At 35.9% G+C, this 24,542-nt stretch overlaps 1 protein-coding gene and 1 long non-coding RNA gene across 3 annotated transcripts in view; one reads left to right on the top strand and one right to left on the bottom strand.

The window, feature by feature from the left end:
• The window catches only part of TAB3 (TGF-beta activated kinase 1 (MAP3K7) binding protein 3), an 80,653-nt gene that overhangs the window by 48,514 nt on the left and 7,597 nt on the right, over positions 1–24,542 (top strand). The window contains exons 3-7 of one of the 2 annotated variants that reach the window (XM_074359967.1): positions 2,431–3,892; positions 4,737–4,897; positions 10,392–10,485; positions 13,482–13,565; positions 19,402–19,503. In XM_074359967.1, the coding sequence (XP_074216068.1) occupies positions 2,431–3,892; positions 4,737–4,897; positions 10,392–10,485; positions 13,482–13,565; positions 19,402–19,503 (1,903 nt within the window). Of the gene's footprint in view, positions 1–2,430; positions 3,893–4,736; positions 4,898–10,391; positions 10,486–13,481; positions 13,566–19,401; positions 19,504–24,542 lie in introns of those variants that run through there. The other variant, XR_012504877.1, reaches the window with a different exon arrangement.
• LOC141576453 (uncharacterized) overlaps positions 23,182–24,542 on the bottom strand; it is a 60,964-nt gene continuing 59,603 nt past the window's right edge. Inside the window, exons 4-5 of the long non-coding RNA XR_012504878.1 lie at positions 23,789–23,837; positions 23,182–23,318 (exon numbers count right to left, since the gene is read on the bottom strand). This is a non-coding gene — a long non-coding RNA (uncharacterized LOC141576453). The remainder of the gene's footprint in view (positions 23,319–23,788; positions 23,838–24,542) is intronic.

Raw genomic sequence — 24,542 nt, 5'->3', positions numbered from 1 at the left:
AGTCCTAAAACCTCTCTCTAGGATATCATCCCCCAATTTAGGATAGCTTTTTAGGGATATGATATTTTTTTTGCCTCAGTCCTTTCACGAGTGTTCATACATGTCTTCTTAAAAATCCAGTTCTCTTTATCCAACTAAATAATTTTAATTTCTTTATTCTTCATATTTAGTGTTTGATAAATTATCTCATTTTTTTTTCTTTTTAAAACAGCAGGTCAGATATATTTGAATCTATTCTATAGGTAGTATTTTGAAAATACTAATAATGTAAAGATATTACTTAAATATCTTATATTTGTGGTTTTAAATTTTTCTTCATAAGACAGTGTACTCCACTTTGTCACTGTAGACATACATTTGAATAGGCTGACAAATTTAACTGTGTCATTTTGATTTTGGATCCTTTTGTGGGAATATTAATTAGGCTACCTAATTCATTGTAGAAAACATGAAATCTTAGGATCATTAATAAAAATGTCAGATAGTAAAGTGTCCATGACTGCTTTAGATTTCAAATAAAACCCTAGTTTTTGTTCTCCTTTTAATTTTCAAGTTTATAAAAAAAACTTGGAGGTACTTTATTTTCACTTTTTGTATTTCTTTTCCCTTCAGTATCTGTCAGTGATGTTTTCTTCTAGTTGTCAGTCAGTTAAAATCCTTTCGCTCCAGATTTGCTTAATATCTGGGTTTCCTTCCTCGGTCAGCGTGATTTCAAGCAGTATGAGAAAAAGGCCAAACTTAATTGTTTTCTTCTGAAATTTCAACAGTTACTTTTTTCTATGGCTCAGAAAGTATTTTTAAAAAGTATTTGAATTTTAGTACCAAAAGGTTTAATTAAGGAAAAGTATAAAAGTTATTATGCCAATTCTTTACATTTCTGAGAATTCATTTTACAAGGGTTTGCTTGACAGAATTTTCTTTTATTCCCTAAAGCTTCAGTATAGTAGTGTACTTTTGGCCTAACGTCTTATCCTTTGAAATTACTGTGTTTTAGTAGAAAGGGCACTGAGAGTCAGGAGACCAAGAATCTGGAACTGACTCTCCATTTACCTAGTTAAGTGCTTGTTTTCAAGTCATGTAACTTCCCAGGCATCTCTTTCCTCATCTGTAAATGAGTTGAATTGGAGTAGGTCAACCCCAAGCGTTCTCCCAGCTCTAAAATGACGTTATATGCCCCGTTTTAAATTTAACTTTATTTGGTTCTCAGCAGAAGTGAAGTGTTTGCTTTCATTTTTATATAAAATGTACTTTCTCCTAAAGTAAATATGCGGTAAGAATATGTACATATCTATATATATATTTATGAAATACAGAAAAGGTCATGATAATTGAGAAACTTTCACAGATTATTTGAAAAGCAGTGAATAATAGTGTTTTAGGCTAATAAAGTAGTTCTGAATTCTGTATTTTAATGGAAAACTGCCTTATAGTACCGTAACATTTTAAAAGGAGGGAGCCTTTTATTTGATTACTGTCTGTTGGAACATCTGAAATGTCAGTTGGGTGGGTGGGTGGGTGTGTGCGTGCGTGTGTGCGTGCGTGCGTGCGTGCGCGCGCGCGTAACTCAAAAAGATCAGATCTTTCAATGATTTCGAAAGTTTACCAAGCTACTTTTCAGTGGGTAAAAACTTTTGAGACTGGGGGGGTGTGAATAAATTTCATAAAAGCAGTTGAGACCTGGTTTTGTGTTAAATTAACATAACTTTGGTGAAGTCATGGTACCGTAATTCAAAAAGTGGATTTTTTTTCCTTTACTGATTTGTTTGTTTAACTTAATCTTTCATAATACAACAAGATAGTTGAAGTTATATAGGGATAACTTAGTTACCTGCATGACAGTTATGTTTCCTCAGGGGCACCCAATCCACAATAGGTGATCAATGTGTTGAAAGAAAAGTAAAGGCTGCTGTAGATTTTTTTATTGTTTTGACTCTAGGAATTTTATTGTAATTTTTTTCTCTTTGGGGTTTCAGTGCCTTTTGAAAACTAAAGCATGGTTATTTTCATGTTTATCAGTTTAAATGTTAATGATGGATATTACTTATACTTGTATATTGCAGCAACTGTGGTGAATCCAAGATTAGCCCAGCATCTCAATTTGTTGAGATGCAACAAGTGTAAAATGAGTCCTGGATTTGGAGTCAGAAAAGTTGGGGTTGAGTCACAGTGTTCATTAGTAGGTACTTTACATTTCTGTAGCAGTAGCAGTAGTGGTAGTACTAGTTATGTGAGCTAAATGTCTGTAAAATAATATAAATCATTTGGGACCTCCTTTTCAGGATAGATGACCATGAAGCTTTTTGTGCTTAAAATACTATTCTCTACTTATTCTGTGACAATTGTATTTACATAACTCTCTGGCAAAGCTTGACTTTCATTATTAGGGTTTGTTAATTTTGCTAATGTTACTTTTGCCATTTTTCCTTCTAGCATAACAACAATCTTGAAGCCTGTTGCCGAGCCCTTTCCCAGGAGAGTAGCAAATACTTATATATGGAATACCATAGTCCAGATGACAACAGGATGAATAGAAATCGCCTTTTGCATATTAACCTGGGTATCCATTCTCCTGGTAGCTACCACCCAGGAGATGGAATGCAACTTAATGGTGGTCGAACACTGGTACACAGTTCAAGTGATGGACATATTGATCCACAGCATGCAGCAGGTAAACAGCTTATATGTTTAGTTCAGGAACCACACTCAGCTCCAGCTGTTGTGGCTGCTACTCCCAACTACAATCCATTTTTTATGACTGAGCAGAACAGAAGTGCAGCTACTCCTCCTTCACAGCCACCTCAACAGCCATCTTCCATTCAAACGGGAATGAATCCATCTGCTATGCAAGGGCCTTCACCACCACCGCCGCCTCCTCCTTCATACATGCACATACCTCGGTATAGTACAAATCCAATTACTGTTACAGTATCCCAAAACCTCCCTTCTGGACAGACTGTACCAAGAGCTTTACAAATTCTTCCACAAATTCCAGGCAATCTTTATGGGTCTCCTGGTTCTATTTATATTAGACAGACATCTCAGAGTTCATCGGGAAGACAAACTCCTCAGAGTACGCCGTGGCAGTCCTCACCACAGGGCCCAGTGCCTCATTATAGCCAACGTCCTTTACCTGTTTATCCACATCAACAGAACTACCAGCCTTCTCAGTATTCTCCCAAACAACAGCAGATCCCGCAACCTGCTTACCATTCACCACCTCCTTCTCAGTGTCCTTCACCCTTCAGCTCTCCACAGCATCAAGTGCAACCTTCCCAGTTGGGCCACCCAAGTTCCCACGTCTTCATGCCACCTAGTCCTTCAGCTACTCCACCCCATCCATATCAACAAGGACCTCCTAGCTATCAGAAACAGGGAAGCCATTCAGTAGCCTATCTCCCATATGCAACATCTAGCTTACCCAAAGGATCCATGAAGAAGATAGAAATTACAGTTGAACCCTCTCAGAGATCTGGGACAGCAATTAATAGGAGCCCTTCACCTATCAGTAATCAGCCATCTCCACGGAATCAGCACTCATTGTACACGGCCACCACGCCACCTTCCAGTTCACCTTCAAGAGGGATATCCAGTCAACCAAAACCTCCATTTAGTGTTAATCCTGTGTATATCACATATACACAGCCAACTGGACCTTCTTGTGCTCCATCACCATCTCCTCGGATGATACCAAACCCAACTACAGTTTTTAAGATTACTGTAGGCCGAGCAGCAACTGAAAATCTTTTAAATTTAGTGGACCAAGAAGAGCGTTCTGCAGCCCCAGAACCTATTCAGCCCATTTCAGTGATACCAGGCTCTGGGGGAGAAAAAGGAAGCCATAAATATCAGAGGAGTTCTAGTTCTGGATCAGATGACTATGCCTATACACAAGGTAATTTTATTAAATTCATTCTTTGTGGTAAGGTGTCAATCTCCTATTCAAAAGAAATTTATATTAGCTATTTAAATATTGGGCAGTAGCATTCCTATTAGAACAGGGTTAGTGCTTCAGGATTGTCTATACTTTGTGTTAAAGTATAAAAATACAGGCATGATAATAATGAACTAAGAAGACTTTTTTTTTTTTAAGGAAGAACATTCACTGGGGAAAAAATATAGACAAGTGAAACCAATATTGTCAAAAATACAAACTACAGAGTGGGAAAAAGAGATTCAGAGAGTGTGGACTAAATTTCATTAAAGTGAAAAAAATTTGAATCTTTTCTAGAGGATTGCTTGAAGGGTGTAATGATGTTTTTAAGTAAAGTATATTTGTAAGAAGTGGGATTGGTACTGAAGAAATTTGTTGGATTAGTTCACAATGGACCTAACTAAATATAAGGAGAATAGAGTATTTTAAAGGTCTGTTTCAAAATATCTAAGAATTGAATATTCTTTCAGTATATAAGGGAAGTAATTATGATTGTAATTCAATATGCCAGGTATTGAGCCTGTTTAAAATGAACACAGGTACAATTAAAGAGAATCCTAGGGAAACTAAGGATGATAGAATAAGAGGGATGTATAGATGATGTCATTTTGGCAGCGGTTACAAGAGCTAAATTAAAGCAGATATGAAGGCAGAATAGCATTAGAAAGACATGAGAATAAATGCGAACTCAAGTTGGAATACTGGGTTCCTTACGGGTATTTCATACATTAGCAATGCATATGGGAATTTTCCAGTTACTTGTTCAGTGTTATTCTCTGCAATGACTTTATCTGTAATGCTATAGCCTTGCTGTTACATCAGCGAGCAAGGATGGAGAGGTTAGCAAAGCAATTGAAACTTGAGAAAGAGGAGCTAGAGCGGTTGAAGGCTGAAGTTAACGGTATGGAGCATGACCTGATGCAGAGACGGCTCAGAAGGGTCAGCTGCACCACTGCCATCCCAACGGTAAGTGATCCGTTAGGATGTATGGATAGGAAGGTGGGGGTGTTGGCCATGCGGGCCAGTTGGTTTTCTTTTAGGTTCTGTTCCTGGCACAGTTGTTTTCGTTTCTGAAACAATGGATGAAGGACTTTTGCCTTCAGTAGTTCTAGTCGAAATAAGTTGATGATTTTTTGCAAATGTATGAATTTCATATGCTTATCTGTATTTTCAAGTACTGACATTTATAATCACGGTATAGATCTCATTTACTATAAATTGCTGTCAGAATAGAAACAAAAAGTGCACCTTGACCAAATATTTTATAAAATGTTCTCATGTATTCATTTATTCTTTCAAGCATCTAAGTTATTCTTCTAAGTGCATCAATTTATGAGTTAGAACAAGATAAATATGCATTTTGAGGAAGTGTTGACTACAGAATACTTTAAAGCAGGTCAGTTTTGTTAAGTGTAAATAATTGTATAAACTAAAATAACAGTATTGATAGTGCTCCTCACAGGAACTGCTGTAATGAAAAGATTCAGGTAATATTTTGGCGGCGGGGGCAGTTAAGGTAATATATTGTCAACATATTGGTTAATATGTATGAGTTCTAAAGATCTTAGAAAATTCTGAAAAATTTTAAAGCAAGTGTCCTAAAATCTTGTGACATCACAAACTCTGTGATCCAGCCTATCATTTCACCTTTCAGCATTCATTCATTCAACAAGCATTTTTTACAGTTTATAAATGTGGTCCTGTGCTAGGTGCTTAGTGTTTTATGTGCTGGTGGGAGAAATAGATCCTCAACAGATAACTGTAATACAGTATGGTAAGTGCTGTGTCTGCTCACAGGTAATAATGAGAGAACTCATAGAGCAATTGGTTTATCCGTGTATACTCAGTGCACTTCGTTTTCTCACATTATCTTCCTGCTGGATTGTTCTGCTAAAGCTCTGCGTGTATAAATCATCTGTTCTTTAGGACTCAGCTTAATCTCTTCTTTTTTCACGGAACCTTTCCTCATGTTCCTACTCTCTTTAAACTGAGAGTAATCTCTCTCTCAGAGATTAGAAATTTAGAGAAGTGACCATGTATGTCAGGTCTCTTGCAGACAGCATGTCTGCACCTTTACCCTCAGAAGATTTTAACTGAAATTCGTGGCTTCAAAGCGTATCTGTGAGTCCTTAAATTATATGCAGTTTCGTGTGTTTATGTGAAAGGCAGGTCTGTAGCTTGCATCTGATTTTCATAAGGTTATTAGACCTCACCCTTTTTTCCTTCAATCTGATAACCTTATGAAAGTATTACAGCAGAAGTTATTAATACTAAATGGTATAGTATTGCTATATAAGCAAAGAGGAAAGGGGGGAAGTATTTTAGAACAGAAAAGTTGAGGTAACAGAGGCTTCAAGTCAAGACAGAAGTCAAGTCAACAACAGCTCCCTTGCTTAAGCTGAGATTTCTGGTGTCTTAACAGGTCAATGTGCAGGTTGATGCTAGTGTTTGAACTGTATTCTGCTGGTAATGGGGAACCAGTGGAAGTTTTTGAGGAGATCAAGGAGAAACAGGCATATTTAATAATTTAATGAAATTTTTTTCTAATATTGACTAAAATAGCTAAGTATAATCAGTATTAGAAGGGTTTTAATTAAAACACATGGATAATTACAAAGCTATCTTTAACTAAAAGGTGATATTAATATAAATCATATTTGTGCCTCATTTTCCCTCCACTGGAAATCTGAATTATATCCTCTGCTTGGTTGAGATACTGAAGAATTCCCATATGGGAATCCACCAGTGATGTTTGGGTACTTTGGAGTCCTTTAAATACATGTGGAGTATAAACAAAGAAGTCATTTTTCTCTAAAATAACCATATAAACTTTGTTTAGCAACCTCTTGGCTGTGTAATAATCCATGCTAAAACCCTATTGATTTTGGGGGTTGTTGGCTAATGTAGCATAGATTAGTGCTTTTGAGTAGTGCTCAAAAAAAAAAGAGAGTTTTTATTGAGACTTCTTTAGAAAAAGAGAGAAATTAGTAAAACTACTGCCCTAGGCCATAATTTAATTTGTTATTACAGGGAATTTCAAAGGTATGTAAGGAGAATAGGATAGTGAACCTCTGTGTAGTAACCACCCAGCTTCAGAAATTAGTAGCTCACGTGAATTTCTAATTTCGTATTTGAGAGATGAGAAATTTGAGTGTGTGATTCCCATGTATTGCCAATGCCAGGCCTAGAAGAAGACGGAAGACTAATAAGAGTGCAAGGTTGATGAACAGTTATACATGGTGGTTTAGATGTAGGCTTTCAATTTCAGGTGTGAATTTGAATCCTACTTCTGCTACTTATGTGTCGCTCATATATCCTTGGATAAGCAGCTTTCTTTATGCTTGTTTTCTTATCTATAATATATATGTGAATACCCATTGCATGAGATTTTTGTTAGGATAATATAAGATACATTAAACAATTTATACAATGCCCAACAAATAGTATTCTTACAAAATGTATTGTTTACAAGATATGGGAAAAAGTCTGCTCTCATACATACGCGCAACACAAATTGGAACTATTTTGCAAAATTTGATTTGTTTTTAACTTTAGGAACATGCATAACATAAAGGTATATCATGTAGGAAATTAAGAAATTAAGTGTTTGGTCAGAATTCCCTTTTTGTTCATAGAGACTCACTCGTGACACCATGACGTAGTTGAGAGAGTGCCCACATGGGCTCTGGAACCAAAGTAACTCTGTGCTCACTGGTTCTAACTTCTCTGCATTTGATTTTCTCTATCTTTATAGCGGAATTATAAGAAGTACATTTTAGTATCGTTGTCAACATAAAGAGACAATATATGTAAAGTGCCTCGCTCAGTAAATGGCTATCCCTATCATTGTCCCACTCACGTAGGATTATGCAAGATAGTTGACTTTTTTTGCTACTAAGCACATATTGCCACCTTTAAGTTTTCAAACTAATTTATTATCAAGCAGTGTATAGAAACTTAGTTAGAAACCCATGTGCCTCATGAGACTGGAATGCACATTTGTGACCAGCTATGTGTGCAGTTGCAGAAACTTAGAGGGGCAGTGAAATAATCTTTGCAAGGAAGGCAGAAGTGAAAGATGCATGACGACCATCATTTCTCAATCTACTATTTGCAAAGCATTGTATAAAATGCTGTGGAAGATGTCATCTCTTAAAGAGATCTGTATGTGAAAAGATACACATGTATGTCTATGAACCTGTATGTATGTGTGGGTGTGTGTAAGAGAGAGGGAGAAATGCTAATGTAAGACAGTAAATCAGAAGTGCTGGCCGGCTAAATGGTAATGATATTAAGTACTTTTAGAGCTCTGAGATAGAAGTGTTAGCTTTTTGCTACTAGGGCTTAAAGATGAGACCGTTCCACGGAGAAGGGGGAAATTTAACTTATTCCTTGAAGGATAAATAAGATTGTAATAAGCAGAGAGCTTCCAGTTACTCCTTCCCTCAAGTCCCTCCCTCCCCATCTTGTTCTGATCAATTCGGTTTTTGGACCAACACACAGCTTTAAGTCCCAAATGCATAACTGGGGCAAGCCACCCAAGAACACAAGTTCTTAAAATGCTGAAACAGTTGACCTAAGGTATTTCTGCTACCTTTTGAAAAAAGATTAGAATTTTTTACCTAGAAATGTCAGATATAAGCATCCTAGTTTTTATAAACAAGTCTGAAATTACACACAGCCAATCTTGAAACCCCCTCCTTGATGAAAATACAGCATACTTTTTGACAAATAGTAACATTTCAGAAGCAGCTTTGTTTTCCTCAATCAGAAGCTATGAAAAGGGACATAGGAATCTTACAGATAAACTGTTAGTTTAGTGAGTTCCAGTGGTTCTGCTGTATTTGGAAATGAGCCCGTTGACAAGAGCTTTGTTGTGATTGTTATAAGCAAATGTGCAGTAGCCTCTTAACTATAAAGTTTATTATAATGTTTCCATACTTAGTTACAGAGCTTCACTATTCAGGACCACTGTGACGGAAACATCCCCATTTTCCCCCAAATATATAAGTGGGATCGAGACCTCCTTCAGGTACTTGGCTTTTCCCAGTGTGATTCTACAAAAGAGTAGATTCTTTCCCATATTCCTAGGAAGACATCATCACTCTCTGAAACCGTTGAACAAGTGCTTTATTCTTAATATAAATGCTCAGATGTTTTAAACTTTTCAGTGGTAATATTTAATATAGACAAGGGGTAAGCATTTTATATGTTACAGGAGTGAGAAACGAAATTACTAATACTAAATATTTCTAAATGACTTTTGTGTTCCCCTAGCATTTTCAGGGATTATAACTGTTTTAAACTTTTGACACGTGCTAATTTAATGGACATTCCTAGTTAATCTGCTAATATGTCTCGACAGCATGAGATCTTCCGTTATTCGGAATTAAGATAACTCTTCTTGCTCATTTTTTTCCACTCTTTCTTACATTTAGTTTTTGGCAAAATACATGTTTTTAACAGAATAGGATTTTATTGTCTTCCTATCGTAGCAGATATTTATCTTTTATTTTATATAGTTGAAATCACCTTAATAACTGAGTGAATAGCTGGACTGTGCTGAAAGCTTCACTCCCCATGCCTCTGGAGTCTAAACTGTACATGTATGTAAATAATAAGGAAATTCAGAATGTCAGGGGAAGTAGAGGTGTCCAAAAAACTTTAGGGCTCTTTTCACCTTTCAGTGTCTCATGTAATGCCCCTGAGAGGCCTAGGGAGTAGGCTGGCTCAAAGATCAAGGCAGAAGGAAACAGAATTGAAGAATAAGGTTCCTGAAATTTTCACGTACTAGGTTAATTGCTGGCTTTGATCCAGAAAATAAGAACTTGAGAAAGGATTTCTATTTAAGTTTATATTGAGGACTTCTATATAAATCCTGGCTGTACCAATTACTAGCTTTTATTACCTTGTGATAATTATATATAACCTCTTTGTGCTTCAGCTTCCTCATGTATATACTGGGAGTGATATCAGTACTTACCTTGCAAGATTGTCTTGGGGAAAGAATGAGAGAATTCTGGTGAGCATAGTGCGTGGCACTTAGTAAGCATTAATTAGTACTGCTGTAACTTTTACCAGCATGGACAGGACTAAAATCTTGGACATTGCTTGTTTAAAAGGTTGATTCTTGTAGTTGCCCTTATCATGAAAACATAGAAATAAAATATTCTCAGTGCTCTGTGATTAAAATGGTAGCATGTGTATGAGAGAACATAGTCTAGTATTATAGCCCCGCCACATTATGTGCAGTTTTTGTTTATATGTGGCTATACTGATGTCACCATTATGACTATTCCTTGAAAATAACATACAGGACTTGTTAAACATGCCCTCTTATGGATTAAGGCCATACTCTTGGTAATAACCAATCAGAACAATTAACGTGAATAGCAGTTCTTAAATGTTGGGCTTGATAATGACTTTCCCACAATTGCTATTTTGGGTCCTTTCTTACTAGCCTGAGGAAATGACAAGATTGAGAAGCATGAACAGACAACTGCAGATAAATGTTGACTGTACACTGAAAGAAGTTGACCTCCTTCAATCTAGAGGTATAGACTTGATTATTTGGTAAACCATAAGTTATAGTGTGGTGTTTTAAGCTGCTTAAATAGCGATCATTTTGGTTTTACAGAAATAATGGATAAAAACTCTCTCTTAAAAGATTACAATCCTGGTAAAGAGATCCCTCCACCCTGCGGTCATAGATCAGATTTGGGTGATCAAAAAATATCTTTACTTAGGCAACTTCATCATTAAGTTCTTATCATTTAGACTGTTCTATGTTGTTACTCTGCATTTATCCTCTTTTAGTCATTACTGTGAATATTTTATAAATTGATGAATTTTAATCTTAAACTTAGTAGATTCTTATTTTATGTGATACTCATCAAAAAATATCTGTAAAAGTAGGGATCCCAAGTGAGAACATCAGATTTCTCAGTTTAAAAATGAATTCCATATGCCATTTTTTTGTTATGTGTTACATGAAAACATTCAGCTCTGTCTTAGAGATTTTCTTTGTTTTGTTTTGGTTTTGGCTTTCTTATAGAAGTGTACTACAGTAGAAGCTCTCTTAATTGACTTTGATTTACCCAGCTCACCAGGTTAGAGAGATTCTTCATTTCCTCTGTGAAATATACTGACCAAGTCCACAGCCACCGCATGCTCCTGATGAGGAGGCTGCATTCGGGAGTGTCCTCATACTGTTGCTCCTCCCATCAGTTGAATGGTCTGCTTACCGAGAAGAGTCAGGTGTATCTCTTCCCAAACCTGTTTATACCAGTTACTGTACTTCTGTAACGTAATGTTTTTTAAACTGACATGAATGCAGGAGCTGTGTTTTAAAGACTCAAACAAACACACACTAACAAAAATAGGGACTGTGAATTAGATATGGGTGAAAAGAGTTAAAGAGGAAAATCTAATAGGATTCTGTTCTCAAATTAAATATCCTTAAAGTGTCTTCCTTGCTCCATTCTAAAATCAAAACAGCAAATTATAGATCAGGGTTCAGCAAACTAGCCTACTGCCTGTTTTTGTACATAAAATTCTAATGGAACAGAGCCTTGCCCATTTGTTTACATATTGTGTGGGGCTGTTTTTGTGTTTCAACAGGACCGTTGAGGGCTTACAACAGTATTACAGTCCACAAATCCTGAAATTTTGATTTTCTGGCCCGTTACAGACAAAATTTACTTACCCCCCACTTTAGATCCTCATGATAGGTGTAGTTTATTAAGACAGACGGATAGACAGTATAGAACTCTAGTCAACAGACACCTAAAGAAGAGGTCTTGGTCCTACATAAAAATACTGCTATGTTTATGTTTTGTTGCATTAAAGTTGATGTGATTGTTCTTTAACAATTTTGTGTTTTACTCAGAGCCCCCACCCCCACGCCCCACACCACTCAATGTTCTTAATTATGGCAGCTAAGAGAGCTTCTACTGTATTGTAAGGTACCTCATTGCCATTTTAGGCAAGATTAAACAGTAGAAGCAGGGGAACCCAAAAGACGCGGAACTACGTGAACAATAGACAGAAGCAAGTTTGCATGTGAAAGTTGAGCAATCTCGTTGGGTATCCTTAGTTATTTTCAGAAGCTTAGTCACTCTACAGCCTACTGGCGGTAAGGAATGAATTGCTATGCATGATGTGGGGGTTATATAAACTTTGCTACTGTATTAGAAGATTGCATCAATTTTTTTTTTGCTTGTGTGTTCTTTGAAATATTTGGTTAGGATATTTATAGTAAGCCTTATGGGATCTAGACAGTAGATCATCAGCTGTAACGTAAGTAATTGAAGAAATACATATGCAGCATCTTAAACTGTAAAAAGATCTAATTAATATATCAAATAGCATTGTGGCTTTTATGAGCCGTCACAGGAATTATTTTCAGAAAATTATTTTAAAAGTGCATATCCAAATGGATAAAGGCATTTGTGTAATAGGACTGCAAGGGAAAGCATTATTAAGGTTTTATAAGCAAAGAGCTGTGTTTTTTGTCTCCATTGGGCAACAAAGAACTCTTTTTGGTGCTTAAGCATTTCTAAATCTCCTTTCATAAGGGGTCCAAATATATCCACTTTTACTAAATTCTACTCTCGTGCTCTGGAAAATTTTTATACTGAGTTTCCAATCTAAACTTTTAAGTGACAGAGTAGAAGGAGATCAGTGTATGATTTGATGAAAAGCAGCTCTGTTGGTTTTGGAGAGGAAAATTTCTGTTGGGGAAAAAAAATGGGTCTAGAAATCAAGAGATCCAACATATTGGAACTATCAGTACCTCTGTAAATAGGGATGGATACAGGTAAAAAGCTTACTTGGAATTGTGCAGAACAGATTGCGGTGGTAGGTTCACAGATGTGAAGGTAGGACCCAAAGCTGGCAGTGGATCAAAAGTGATCTTGGAGGAGTCTTGGCAGAACGGGCTGAAACAGACTCACTAGATCAGGGAACGAACATTTTAAGAAAGGTGAAAATTTTGTGGCAAGCCAAAATTTTCAGGGATTGTTCTTATCATTTTGAAATTGGCAGCATGTCATCTTCTATTGATATCTGTAGGCAACATTTTAAGATTCTCCATTTCTTGAAGAAAGGAATCCATGATGTAACAACTTGATTATTCCATAGTTGAATTTATAATGGATAAAATTTTAAGGTAAATTATGAAAGACACAAAAGTAAGCTTTCTCATGGTTTGTTCATTAAAATCAAAACAAAAACAGTTCACTCATCCTTTCATTTCTCTTCATTTACCTCCCTAAATGCGCCACAAGCTTAATTCTGTGTAGAATTGAGCTTTACAGTTAGAAAAATAGTCTTTAAGGTGATACGTTGTAGACAGATACTGGTATGGTAGCTTGCTTGGGTCTTTTCTCATCAGTGTCAGTGGGAGGAGAGTAGGATACTATAATGAGTTTTGAGACCCTGGAAAACAGTTCCCCTTCTTACATGTTTTATTTCCATTTTTTCCTTATCAAAAAATTCAAGTAACAGGAGAAAGAGGCCTAAATGCCTGCTCATTTTATTTTCTTTATAGGAAACTTTGATCCAAAAGCCATGAATAATTTTTATGACAACATAGAACCTGGCCCAGTTGTACCACCCAAGCCATCTAAAAAAGGTGAGTAGGGAAATGTCACAAACATCATAGAAATAAATATCAAAATTCTTTGGGAGTCCATATATAATGCAAATTTCTTCAGCTATAGAGATAGCATTAAAAAGTACTAAAGTTAGCAACTCCTAGAATTATTGTCAAAGTTAATTAGATGGGACACTTTATATTAAGTATTTAACATTATAAACTTACTGAGCACTGTGAAAACTGTCAAAGGTAATTCTTAAAAAATTCTTACAAAAATAAGAGAATTTTAAAGGTTTTATGTTAGAATGGAAAATTTGTTCTCATCAAGGACAGAGTAAGTCCTACATAACCAAGATTTGAAGGAATCACTTGGATAATTGTTAAATCATTTCTGGGTGATAACTGAAGGTATCAAATCTGTCTTTTTTATGTACAAAATGTTTAATGGGCATTTTAGTATCTTAAAAACTTAAACTTTTATCAAGACTGCACTAAACTATGCGTTTCATATCGTAATCCTATTTGCTTTAACCAACTCAGGATAAATTGATAATGAAAACACACCTAAATGAAAAATCTCATTAAACTAAGGCATTCTCCACCATTGTAATTTTTTTAATCAGGGAATGTACAAATTCTACCTAAATAAAGTTACCTGATCTAAATTAAGTTTTGGTTGAAACAGCTTTCTATGTATTTTAAGCTCAGTAGAGAGTATTTTTAAGTATTTTATTTATAGGTTGAAATGCAGTATCTGTTCCTCTTTTTATTGTTTACTACTACCAACCATAGATGTTTCAATTAATCTACATTTAAAATTGCCTAATGATTTCTAAAAATGGTACAAAAAAGAATCTTAGTGGATGACTGCCAAGTGCCAAATTTGGCACTCTGGCAACTTTATATGCAGTTTCAAGCTGGGTTATATCACTAATCACTTTAACCATTTAGATTAATACTATGAATCTTCCAAATTGATTTTGCTTGAGTGTCTACTAAGGAAACATTACCTAGTGGTGATCCAGTTAATTGATTCAACGATTATCATGGAGGAACCACCCTTTTTAAGGTAGTACGTTGCAAAGTTGTTAACCTGGGAACAGAGGACCAAGTTGATGATAAATGAACAGTATGTCCACTACGAGCCACCTTAATTAGCATAATCTCTAAGGTATATAGTCTGAAGGATCCACCATAAATACAAAAATGCTCCTCTCAAGAAATTTCAAGATTTTAGAGGTCATCTTCCAGGAAAAGCTAGACCTCTCTTTGGGCAAGGTCAGATTCTTTGCTGTACAATAGTTAAAGCAGTGCTTAGAAGGAAATGTATAGCTTTGAATGTTTGTTTAAGACAAGAAGATGTTATTGACCTAAAATTATACCTTAAGAAACTAAAAGAGCACAAATTAAGTAGAAGAAAGGAAAGAAAAGAAATGTCAATGAGAGAAATAACAGAGAAAGTTTATCAGAGTCGAAAAAGGTTTGATCTCTGAAAGGTAAACAAAATCAGTAAACTTTAAGGTTGACTAATGTAGGGGGTCAGAAATGAAAGATGTGTTACCCATTAAAATAGTAAAGATGTTCATTGCATTGCCTTATGTTAATAAACTCAACACCTTAGATGAAATGGACATTCCTTGATGAAATAGGACATATTATAGCTATGCATCTATTAAAGAAATTGAATCCATTATCAAAAATTTTCCAACAAAGGAAAACTCCAGATCCAGATGGCTTCATTAGTAGGTGAATTCTGTCAAATTTTTAAAGGAAGAGATGTCAGTTACACAAACTCTGAGGAAAAAAAGGAGGAAGGAAAGCTTCCAATTTTTTCCCCCTTTAGTGGAGCCAGCAGGATCCTGATTCCAAAACCTGATAGGCAATACCTACCTCCCAGAAAAAAAATGAAAGTTACATATCGGTAACCCTCATGATCATAAAAACAACAACAAAAAAACCCTAATAAAATATTCACAGTATATAAAGGAGATAATAATACATCACGACTAAACTGGGCTTATTAGGTCAGGAATGCAGTATTAACAAAGTAAAGGAGAAAAAGCCTATGACCATTTTACTAGGTACAGGGAAAAAACATCTGACAAAATTCAGATGACATGCTTATTTGCAAGGAAAATCTAGAGATGCCAAACAACTATTAGAACTACTAAGTGAGTTTAACAAGGTTTTGGGATATTAAGGTTAGCATCCTTAGCAAACAATTGGTATTGTAATTGTCTCTTTCACTCCATTTTCTATCAGAAAGCATAACATACTTACTAATAAATTTAACCAGAGATCTATGTTGAAAGTTATAAAAAAGTTATAAAAGTAACTGCCAAAAGAAATTAAAGACCTAAATAGTGTAATAAAACCATGTTTATGATTAAATCAGTATTGGTTTTGGTGATATGCCTATTTTCATCTTGATTAGTAGATACAACGCAATAACAAATTTAACTCCAGTAGACTTTTCTCTTTCTGGTAGAAATTAATAAGCTGATACAGAAATTCATATAGCAATGTACAAAACTTAGAGTATCCAACACAAACTGGAAAAGAAGTCTTTGGGTGTCTTATGTTAACCAACTTAGCACTCACCATAAAGCTACAGTAATCACAGTATGGTACTGGCATAGGGATTAAAAAAAATAGATTAACTGCAGCAAAATAGCTCAGATGTAACTGTCACTTACACTGCCAGTTGATTTTTGAGAAACGTACCAAAGCAACCAGTGGAGAAAGGAAAGTCTTTAACAGCCAGCGCTGGAAGAACTGGATATCCATGTGGGAAAAAAAATTTTTTGATCCTTACTTCATACTGTAAGAGCTAAACTCCAAAGCTTCCAGAACAAAAACACAGAGTATCTTCGCAGATAGGACACAGGAAGCAATGAAAAGAAAAACGATTGGTCAATTAGCCTTCATTAAAATTCAACACCTCTGCTCATTCAAGACACACTATTAAGTAAAAGAGCGAGCTGCAGGTTGGGATAAAATATTTGCAAAACAGGTATCTGGTATAGAACTGGTACCCAGAATATATAAAGAACCTTTATAACACAATAAAAGACAACCCCGCTTTTAAAAGTGCAAAACATTTGAGCAGACATTTCCCAAGAGAGTACATACATACATACATTATATATATATAAATGGCCAATAAGCATGTGAAGATAGTCAATTTGAGTAGATATTAGGGAAATGCACATGAAAACCCTGATACCACCTCACATCAACCAGAATGCCAAAAAACTCCAGAGACTGATAGGAAGTATTAAGGATGTAGAGCAATCAGAATTCTTATGCATTTTTGGTGAATGTGTAAAATGTCACCATTTTGGAGAATAGTCCAGCCATTTCTTATGAAACCAGACATGCCCTATAGCCTATCAGTTTCTACTTTAAAGATTTATCTAAGAGCCTCTAAAGCATATGTCCACAAAGTGACTTGTACTAGAGGATTCACAGCACTTTTTTTCATAATAATCAAAAATTGAAAATAGCCCAAGTATACATCAGAACAGTGGTTATCTCTCGGAGTTGAGGTGGAAATTAACTGGGAAAGGGCATGGGAGAATTTTCTGAGTTGATGGTAATGTTCTAAGTCTTGATAGGGTTTGGATTATCCAGGTGTGTATATGCATTTGGTAAAAACTCATCAAATGGTACACTTCAGGTCTGTGTATTTCATTGTATAAATTTTACCTTGAAAATTCACAAAGAAATAAAAGGAAAATTTCCTGAGGTAATACGATAGAGTAATTGCCAGGAGCCCATGTATACTCAGTTTTCTAGTAGTGGTGAGGTCAATGTAGATATGTCATTTTGCCTTCTTTGAGATCAACACCGTGTATTTGAGGTGAGAGGTTCCTGTTTGGTATACGTCTCAGCTGGAAATTGTGTAGGGCTTGCATTAATATCAAGCTTCATCTAGCTCCCTAGAAGGAACTTTACAGTAAAAGCGCTCTTTTCCATGGTACTTTTAATTCTAACAAAATTTGCTAAAATGATATTGGATAGTCCCTTAGAGTTATAATGGGATTTCAATTACAATTAACGTCTTAAAAATGTATCAGACACCCAATATGTAGACACATTATGTAAATACATACATCCGAGATCCCACAAAAGTAAGACCTAACTCTTACCCCAAAGCAGTTTTTACTCTACGTATACACAGGATTTTTTTTTTTTTAAACGAAAAAGTAGACTAGAAAGTGATTACTTTAACACCTTCACTATAAATGAATTTCTGCTTTGGAAATTGAATTGAGCTTTATATAATATATACTGTTAGTGAGACTACAAAATGGTGCTATTATATACTATATACAGTTTTTAAGTCTTTCACTTTTTTATACTAAGACTTAAACAGTAGAACTTGATTACAATCTGCAATTCTTTAGGAAGCCTTCTCATCACAGATTTGTAAAAGCTATTTGGTTTTCTATTGTTTTCTTTGAAGCGCTTGGAAGATTCTCTTCTTTTAGTTTATCTTGTTTAATGCAGATTATCTTGCAGTACCGCTTACATTTTACTTGCTTTTAAAATGTAACTGGGAGAATTGGCTTATTGGTTACAGTAAATGTCCTGAAGTTACTTCAGAGATATGCTAAAAATCCAAATGGAATATAGATGTTTATCTGAATAATAAGTGTGGAAATTAAAGAGAATGAGAGAGTGAAGGAAAGACAGGGAGAGAGAGAGAAATGTTTTTGGAATGGACGTTGTAGTTAGTAACCCAGTCTGCATGTAAGCTCATCAGGTGATTCAGAAAGTACTCCCCACCCTGTGTTTGGTAACTCACAGTGGCGACAGCATTGACCTTGGACTTGAGTGCTGGTCCTGGGTGTCTTGGTCACTTGACTGTTCAGATCCAGTGTGTGCACCAGAGAGGTGACCATTCCAGACATTTAGCTGGTGTATTTTACAGGGTCGTTGTGGCAGTGAGGAGGAGATGTGTGATACTATAAAAGTGCTTATAAATCTAAGAAACAAAACTGCTCCTTACTCTTTGGAGCCTAAGTAGATGTCTCTTCTGCTTTTGTTTCTTCTGATAATGGAATGTGTAAGTACCTTGCTTAGGATTGTGGAGCACTGATTTCCAAAGATGGGTTATAATAGGGGACTTTTTATGGGCTCAGAACAGTTAGAAAATGCAGTATCTTTGTTTGAGTCTTAAGGGTAAATAATACGAAGTCTGCCCTTTTTTGTTTTTACTTAATACAAAAGATTACCTACTAATTACCTGTAAGTTAATAGAAACGCAAGAAATTGGTATGCCTGCAGTCCATGGTGTGAAGTGTCTACTGAGCTTTTGCACACATAGGTAACTGGAATTTATGAAATGATTGTGGGGCATGTATTTTGAGTTGGTTCTGATTTTTTAAATACTGCTACTCTTATTCTTTAATTATGTAATGCTGTAGTTTAGTGTTACCATTAGTGTAATGGGTTCTTTGGTTAGCCTTATGGATAGGGTACTTTAAACACATAACTTTCTAATAACTGTTGTTTGATCTGGCAGTTGCTAAGGTATGATTCCCCAAATAGTGCTTTCATATTGACACTTAATTACTGTCATTGAGTTTGCACCCCCAGCCCACTAGAAAGTGGGAAACTGGTGAAATAAGTCATTTATTCCAAGTAGTTAGAGAAGATGGAAAAAGTTGTAAGAACCACTGCTCTGTATAGGCTGAAAGGCAGTATTAAATATGACACTTACCCTTACGGGAGGACTGCAGGTAGCATGAAGGAAGAGAGTAAACACTCGAACTGTGTGCATCCCGTGAGAGATCCTTGTGAGCCTGTCCACTCTTCTAATGAATGGCTTGATCCCTTCTTCCTGGCTTTGCTTCTTCTCATACAGACTCGTCAGACCCCTGCACAATTGAGAGGAAAGCCCGAAGAATTAGCGTGACCTCCAGAATACAGGAGGACGTCCATGACACCCAGGCAGCAGCTGCAGATGGTTTGTACTTGCGTGTCTGGAGTTTGTGCAGAATGTCCAAACATACGTGTTAACCCATGTAGAGTTAGCATAAGTAAAGGCCAACTGTTGTTCCTTTAAAAAAGTTACTCAGTTTCTAAGGCTGCTCTGTTCAGTAGAAATACAATTCAAGCCACATCCGTAATTTAAAATTTTCTGTTAGCCTAAGTAACAAAGTAAAAAAGTAAAATATCTTTTCACTATGAAATTAGTATAAAATTCTTAATGAGATGTTTTACATTCTACAGTTCATACTGAATCTTTGAAATATTGTGTATGTTCTAGACTGATAGCACATCTCAATTCAGAGTGGCTGCATTTCAAGTGGCCAGTTGCCACCATATTGGACAAAGCCCTCTAAGATAATAGTATTTAGAAAGCAAGGCCAAGTCAATAATAAAATAATTTGAAAACTCTGGACTTTTTAAGTTCTCACTGAAGTTTTCTAATGCTTCTTGAACGTTACTCTGGGATTCAGTTTAAATGAGTTTTCTATAAAGGCTGTATATGTTTGAGTTTGTGCGAGTATTCTACTTGATATTTCTTAAATTCTCCTTAATGCAGAAATAATATTATATGACTAGGTGGAAAGAGTCCAATGCTTAGAACAAACCAAGCATGAAACTACATTATACTTCATATTGTTGAGAAACAAATCCTCCCTCCTTTACCTAATCGGCATTATTTCCAGTTAGTGGGAAAATAACAGCTTTTCTATGAGTTTATTTATCTTTGAAACTGTATTTGAAAATTTTAGTTGCATCCTTTTGGGCAGTTTGTCTTCTGTATTCTAATTTTTTCTAATTCTTATTTTTCATTGAAGTGTAGTTGACTTATAATGTTTAGTTTCAGGTGAACAGCAAAGTGGTTCAGTTACACATATATATTCTAATTATTATATAAAGAATATTGATTAACCTGGTAAGTTGTCACTTTATATTTGGAAGGATAGTCAGTTTTGTGGAAGATGAGCCTATTAAAATTAATCCATGTAAAAATACTCTCAAAGGAAAAAACCTATTTACTTCAATTCTTACTCATGTATAACTATGCATATTCTGTTGAGTTTTTAGTTTTTATTTTCTATAAGGTGTGAAACATCCTTGCCTTTTAAATACTCCGTGGAAAAGAAAAGATTTCACACCTTCAAATCAAATGAAAATGGAAATCTACCATGTCTTTGGGGTTTTGATGCTTCTGTTTAATCAGTACTTCCCTATGATGAAATGAGCAGTGTTTTTGTTTGTTTTTTAAGGACCAACAATAATTGTAAGTTAGGAGCCTTTTAAATATATGTTTTGATAAGTTACTTCAGAGTAACTTATTATTCCAAAATGTTAAGATACCAAAGGATAGCAAAATATGTCTGTTTGGCATTAGGACTATTTTGAGAAACTGCAGACACTAGAAAAGCTCTGAAAGTAGAGTAGAAGATACCCTTTTGTAAGGGACACGGCATTTCTAAATGCAGTCTCCATTTCTAAGTGTCTTATGACTCTAAATCAAAAGGGAGTCAATGGAGAAGGCAATGACATAAATTTGCTTACAAACTTTACCCTTATTTACTGTGCTTTTCCTGGTGACTTGCACCATCCCAGGAAGTTAACTCGTTTTCCTGGGTCTCTCCTATGTATACACGAGGTATTTAGGTTATTAAATCTTTTTCTCTTGTTAATCTATCTTTTTATTGCAGGGGTATCTCAGCCAAGAACTCAGAAGGGTAGAGTGAAAAAGTTTTTTCCTCCCCTACATTAAAACAGTGACAAAGGTCCCCAGGTATCCTTGGATTAGTTAGGTTAAAAGAGGTTTTCCAATTATTTACGTAGTTTAGGATTAGGAAAACCTTTTCATACTAAACATTTACACTGCCACAATCTAAGAGTAAAGGCTATGTTTGGGGTTAGCCCAGAAAGATTGGCGGAGGATAAAGGTGCATTCGGGGAAAGTAAGGTAGCTAGAGAGAGGCTGTAGGTCAGAGTGTAGGCCTAGCATGCAGGAGGTCCTAGGTTCGATTCTGGAGGAGGTTAGAGGGAGAGGGAGAGGAAGTGAGGAGATTCCATCATGGGAGAGAAGGGACTTACCCGTGCCCATGGAGAGCCCCTGTTTTCAGATTGATGTTGTTTGGTTTTTTTTTTTTCAATTGAGTTATCGTCAGTTTACAATGTTGTGTCAAACTCCAGTGTAGAGCACAGTTTTTCAGCTATACATGAACATACGTATGTTCACTGTTGCATTCTTTTTCGCTGTGAGCTACCTCAAGATCTTGTATATATTTCCCTGTGCTGTACAGTATAATCTTGTTTATCTGTTCTATATATGCCTGTCAGTATCTACAAATTTCGAACTCCCAGTCTGTCCCTGCCCACCCCTCTGGCAACCACAAGTTTGTATTCCACGTCTATAGAAAGCATTAGGTGGTCAAATATTTGGTCCCTTTATGCTAGGTTAGTTGCTTACCTGCTCTAGGCCCATCAGTGTTGGGTCTTAATAGCCCAGCTCTTTCTTTTTAGAGGGTTGTATTAGTAATATGTCTGGCAATTACAGTCAGTCAGTTCCAAGTTTCCCAATAGCACCTATGCCACCTTTACCTTGCGTGTGCACTATGCATATGCATTAATTTATAGAGAATTATAGATGTGATAAGTAGTTTCAAGTTGTTGAGACAGCATTATCTTATTAGGTGATACACAATGCAAAAGGCAAGAAACTACCACTTTATGAGTTACACAAACTACAGTCAAATTGCCAATAGGAGTAAATGTCATTAGCAAAGGTCTAAGCCAAGATCCTCCTAAACCAAACCATTTTCCTAGTATTTCCCTTAAACTGGGAAAAGGATCAGTCGGAATAGAAATTTGATCCTTCCATGTGTCATAAGCCAAGTTACACTAGAAGGTATCAGGTATAAAACCCAACACTTAATATGTATTATACCACAAATTCTTCCTTCGGAAGCAGTTCAAATATTGAGGGCCATGCAATTCTGTAGGACCAGTTTTCTCATCATAGAGACTTCCAAATTGAGCAAGCTAATTACTGTCATTTAAAACTTGCTGAGTAAATTTTGTTAAGGCTCTGTGTGATTAATGATACTGTCTATTCAAGTGAAGGAACAAATGTAGCAGCCAAATGGTCATACTGCTGGGTGGAAAACTGATCAAAAGCATGCTCAAGTTAAAAGCAGATTGGTAGGAGCTCTTTCCAAGGCTACCTGTGGGTGACACTGAGCCAAAGTAAACCAATTTTGCCATCTTCCTAACCAACCTGGGGAGAGCCAAGGTCATAAATTTGTTCCATAAATACATTGGGTTCTGTTAGGAGCTACCCAGTATTAAACATCTGGTGAAAAGGAGTATTTTATGGCTAGGCTTAGAACAGGTGTCATCAGTTGGCCAGGTAAGAGGGTTCCACTTAAGTGATATTTTCAGTACTTGCATGGTACTGGAGTTTCTTCTAAAATAAAATTTTTAAGGGCCATCCAATTAGAGCCTTGGAGAGAAGAAATCCACCAAGGTAACCTAGCAGTGCTGAACATACGTAATTGGCTGCAGACCCAGCAACTGGATTGATTTTTGAAATGTGCATATGATTGAGCCCTAAGAAATATACTTGGTTCATAAGCAGATGTGTTAACAATTACCAAAGTAATAAGTATACAGGCCTGGTCCAGCATCTGGGGTCAGCTGTTTGCTTTCAGATGTTGTCTTTTTCTTGTTGTCTGGTAGTGCTGGTCCTAGTCAATTTCAGGTCTCCAAAATAAGAGATGTAGGGCCTGGTATGACCCCCTTCCACTGTGGCTGTGAAGAATCCAACAGCAACACTAAATTAAAACTTAATGTCCACTGAAACATTTTTTTCCCCCTAAAATTACCCTCATTTCTGCTGAATATAGCCAAATTAAGACTGATTTATTTGCAAAAGAAATCTGGTCTCTATAAACTTGGCCTGATTGTTTACATAAGTATAATTGATCATACAGGCTCTTTCAAGTTGGCTGTGCTGGAACTTTATAAGGAATCTTAAGTTGACCTTTTAAAAGGCCTCTCAAGGCCACGATAGCTACACCAACGACTTACCATCAGATTCAGCCTGGGATGTCTATAGACATCTGCAAAATATCGAGATTCCTGAAGCTGCCAGGAGGCAGCCTTTCTTATTCATCTGATAAGGCTGCTAGAAACCAAAGAGTTTGCAATTTTTGTAGGGACCATGTAGAGAGGAAAGGGTGAATGTTTTAGTTCTACTTACAAAGGTGTAATTTATTTACCAAATTGCTGTAAGTCCTAATCAGCTTAAAGGGAAGGGCTTCCTTTTATCTGGAAAACACAGATTAAAACCCAGTAATACTTCAGACAAGAAAACCAAAAAAAAATTATAACCATATTCATCAGTTTGCTCAGTCCTATGTGACTAATCCTTGATCTTAATCTTCTATAAACAGCTCTGTGACGCCATCGAATTTTAATGTAAAATTTTTTTTACCCGATTCAGCAGTATGATCTGAAAGTTATCAGAAACCTGTACTTGTCAAAAAGTCCTTTCTATGAATCTTCTTGAAGATAAAGCATTTTTTGTAAAAGCATCATAGTAAATGACAAAAGACTTTAAAAGGCACTGTTAAAGATCTGATTACGATGCAGTTGACAAAAACTTGGTTGTTGCTGTGGTATACATAAGATAATAACTAGAATTATGACTGATAACATTTAGCAAGACACGTTTTTAGGAGTTCCGTATAATTTCTAGAATATCTACATTAATAACATTTACTCATACAGTATAACCTAAGAAGGTTTATTGCTGCTCATATGACAGTGCTGCTCATGGAATTTAACATACCAGAGAAGCCTCATTAGTTTAGTATCTTTCTTTGATAAGGAGAAAAAACATTTCTCTTGAGGTGTTTTAGGAGCCCTTACCAAAACCTCCAAGTTAGCTAGAGGTCAAATGATCTTCAGTTAGAATTTGATCTTTGGAAATTTTGCCAAAAATATCAAAAAGGTTTTTGTCAAAAATACCAA

This window comes from Camelus bactrianus, chromosome X (assembly GCF_048773025.1).
Source record: "Camelus bactrianus isolate YW-2024 breed Bactrian camel chromosome X, ASM4877302v1, whole genome shotgun sequence".
Taxonomy (NCBI): domain Eukaryota; kingdom Metazoa; phylum Chordata; class Mammalia; order Artiodactyla; family Camelidae; genus Camelus; species Camelus bactrianus.
The sequence above is the reverse complement of the archived record's forward strand: the minus strand, read 5'-3'. Positions and strand labels throughout refer to the sequence as shown.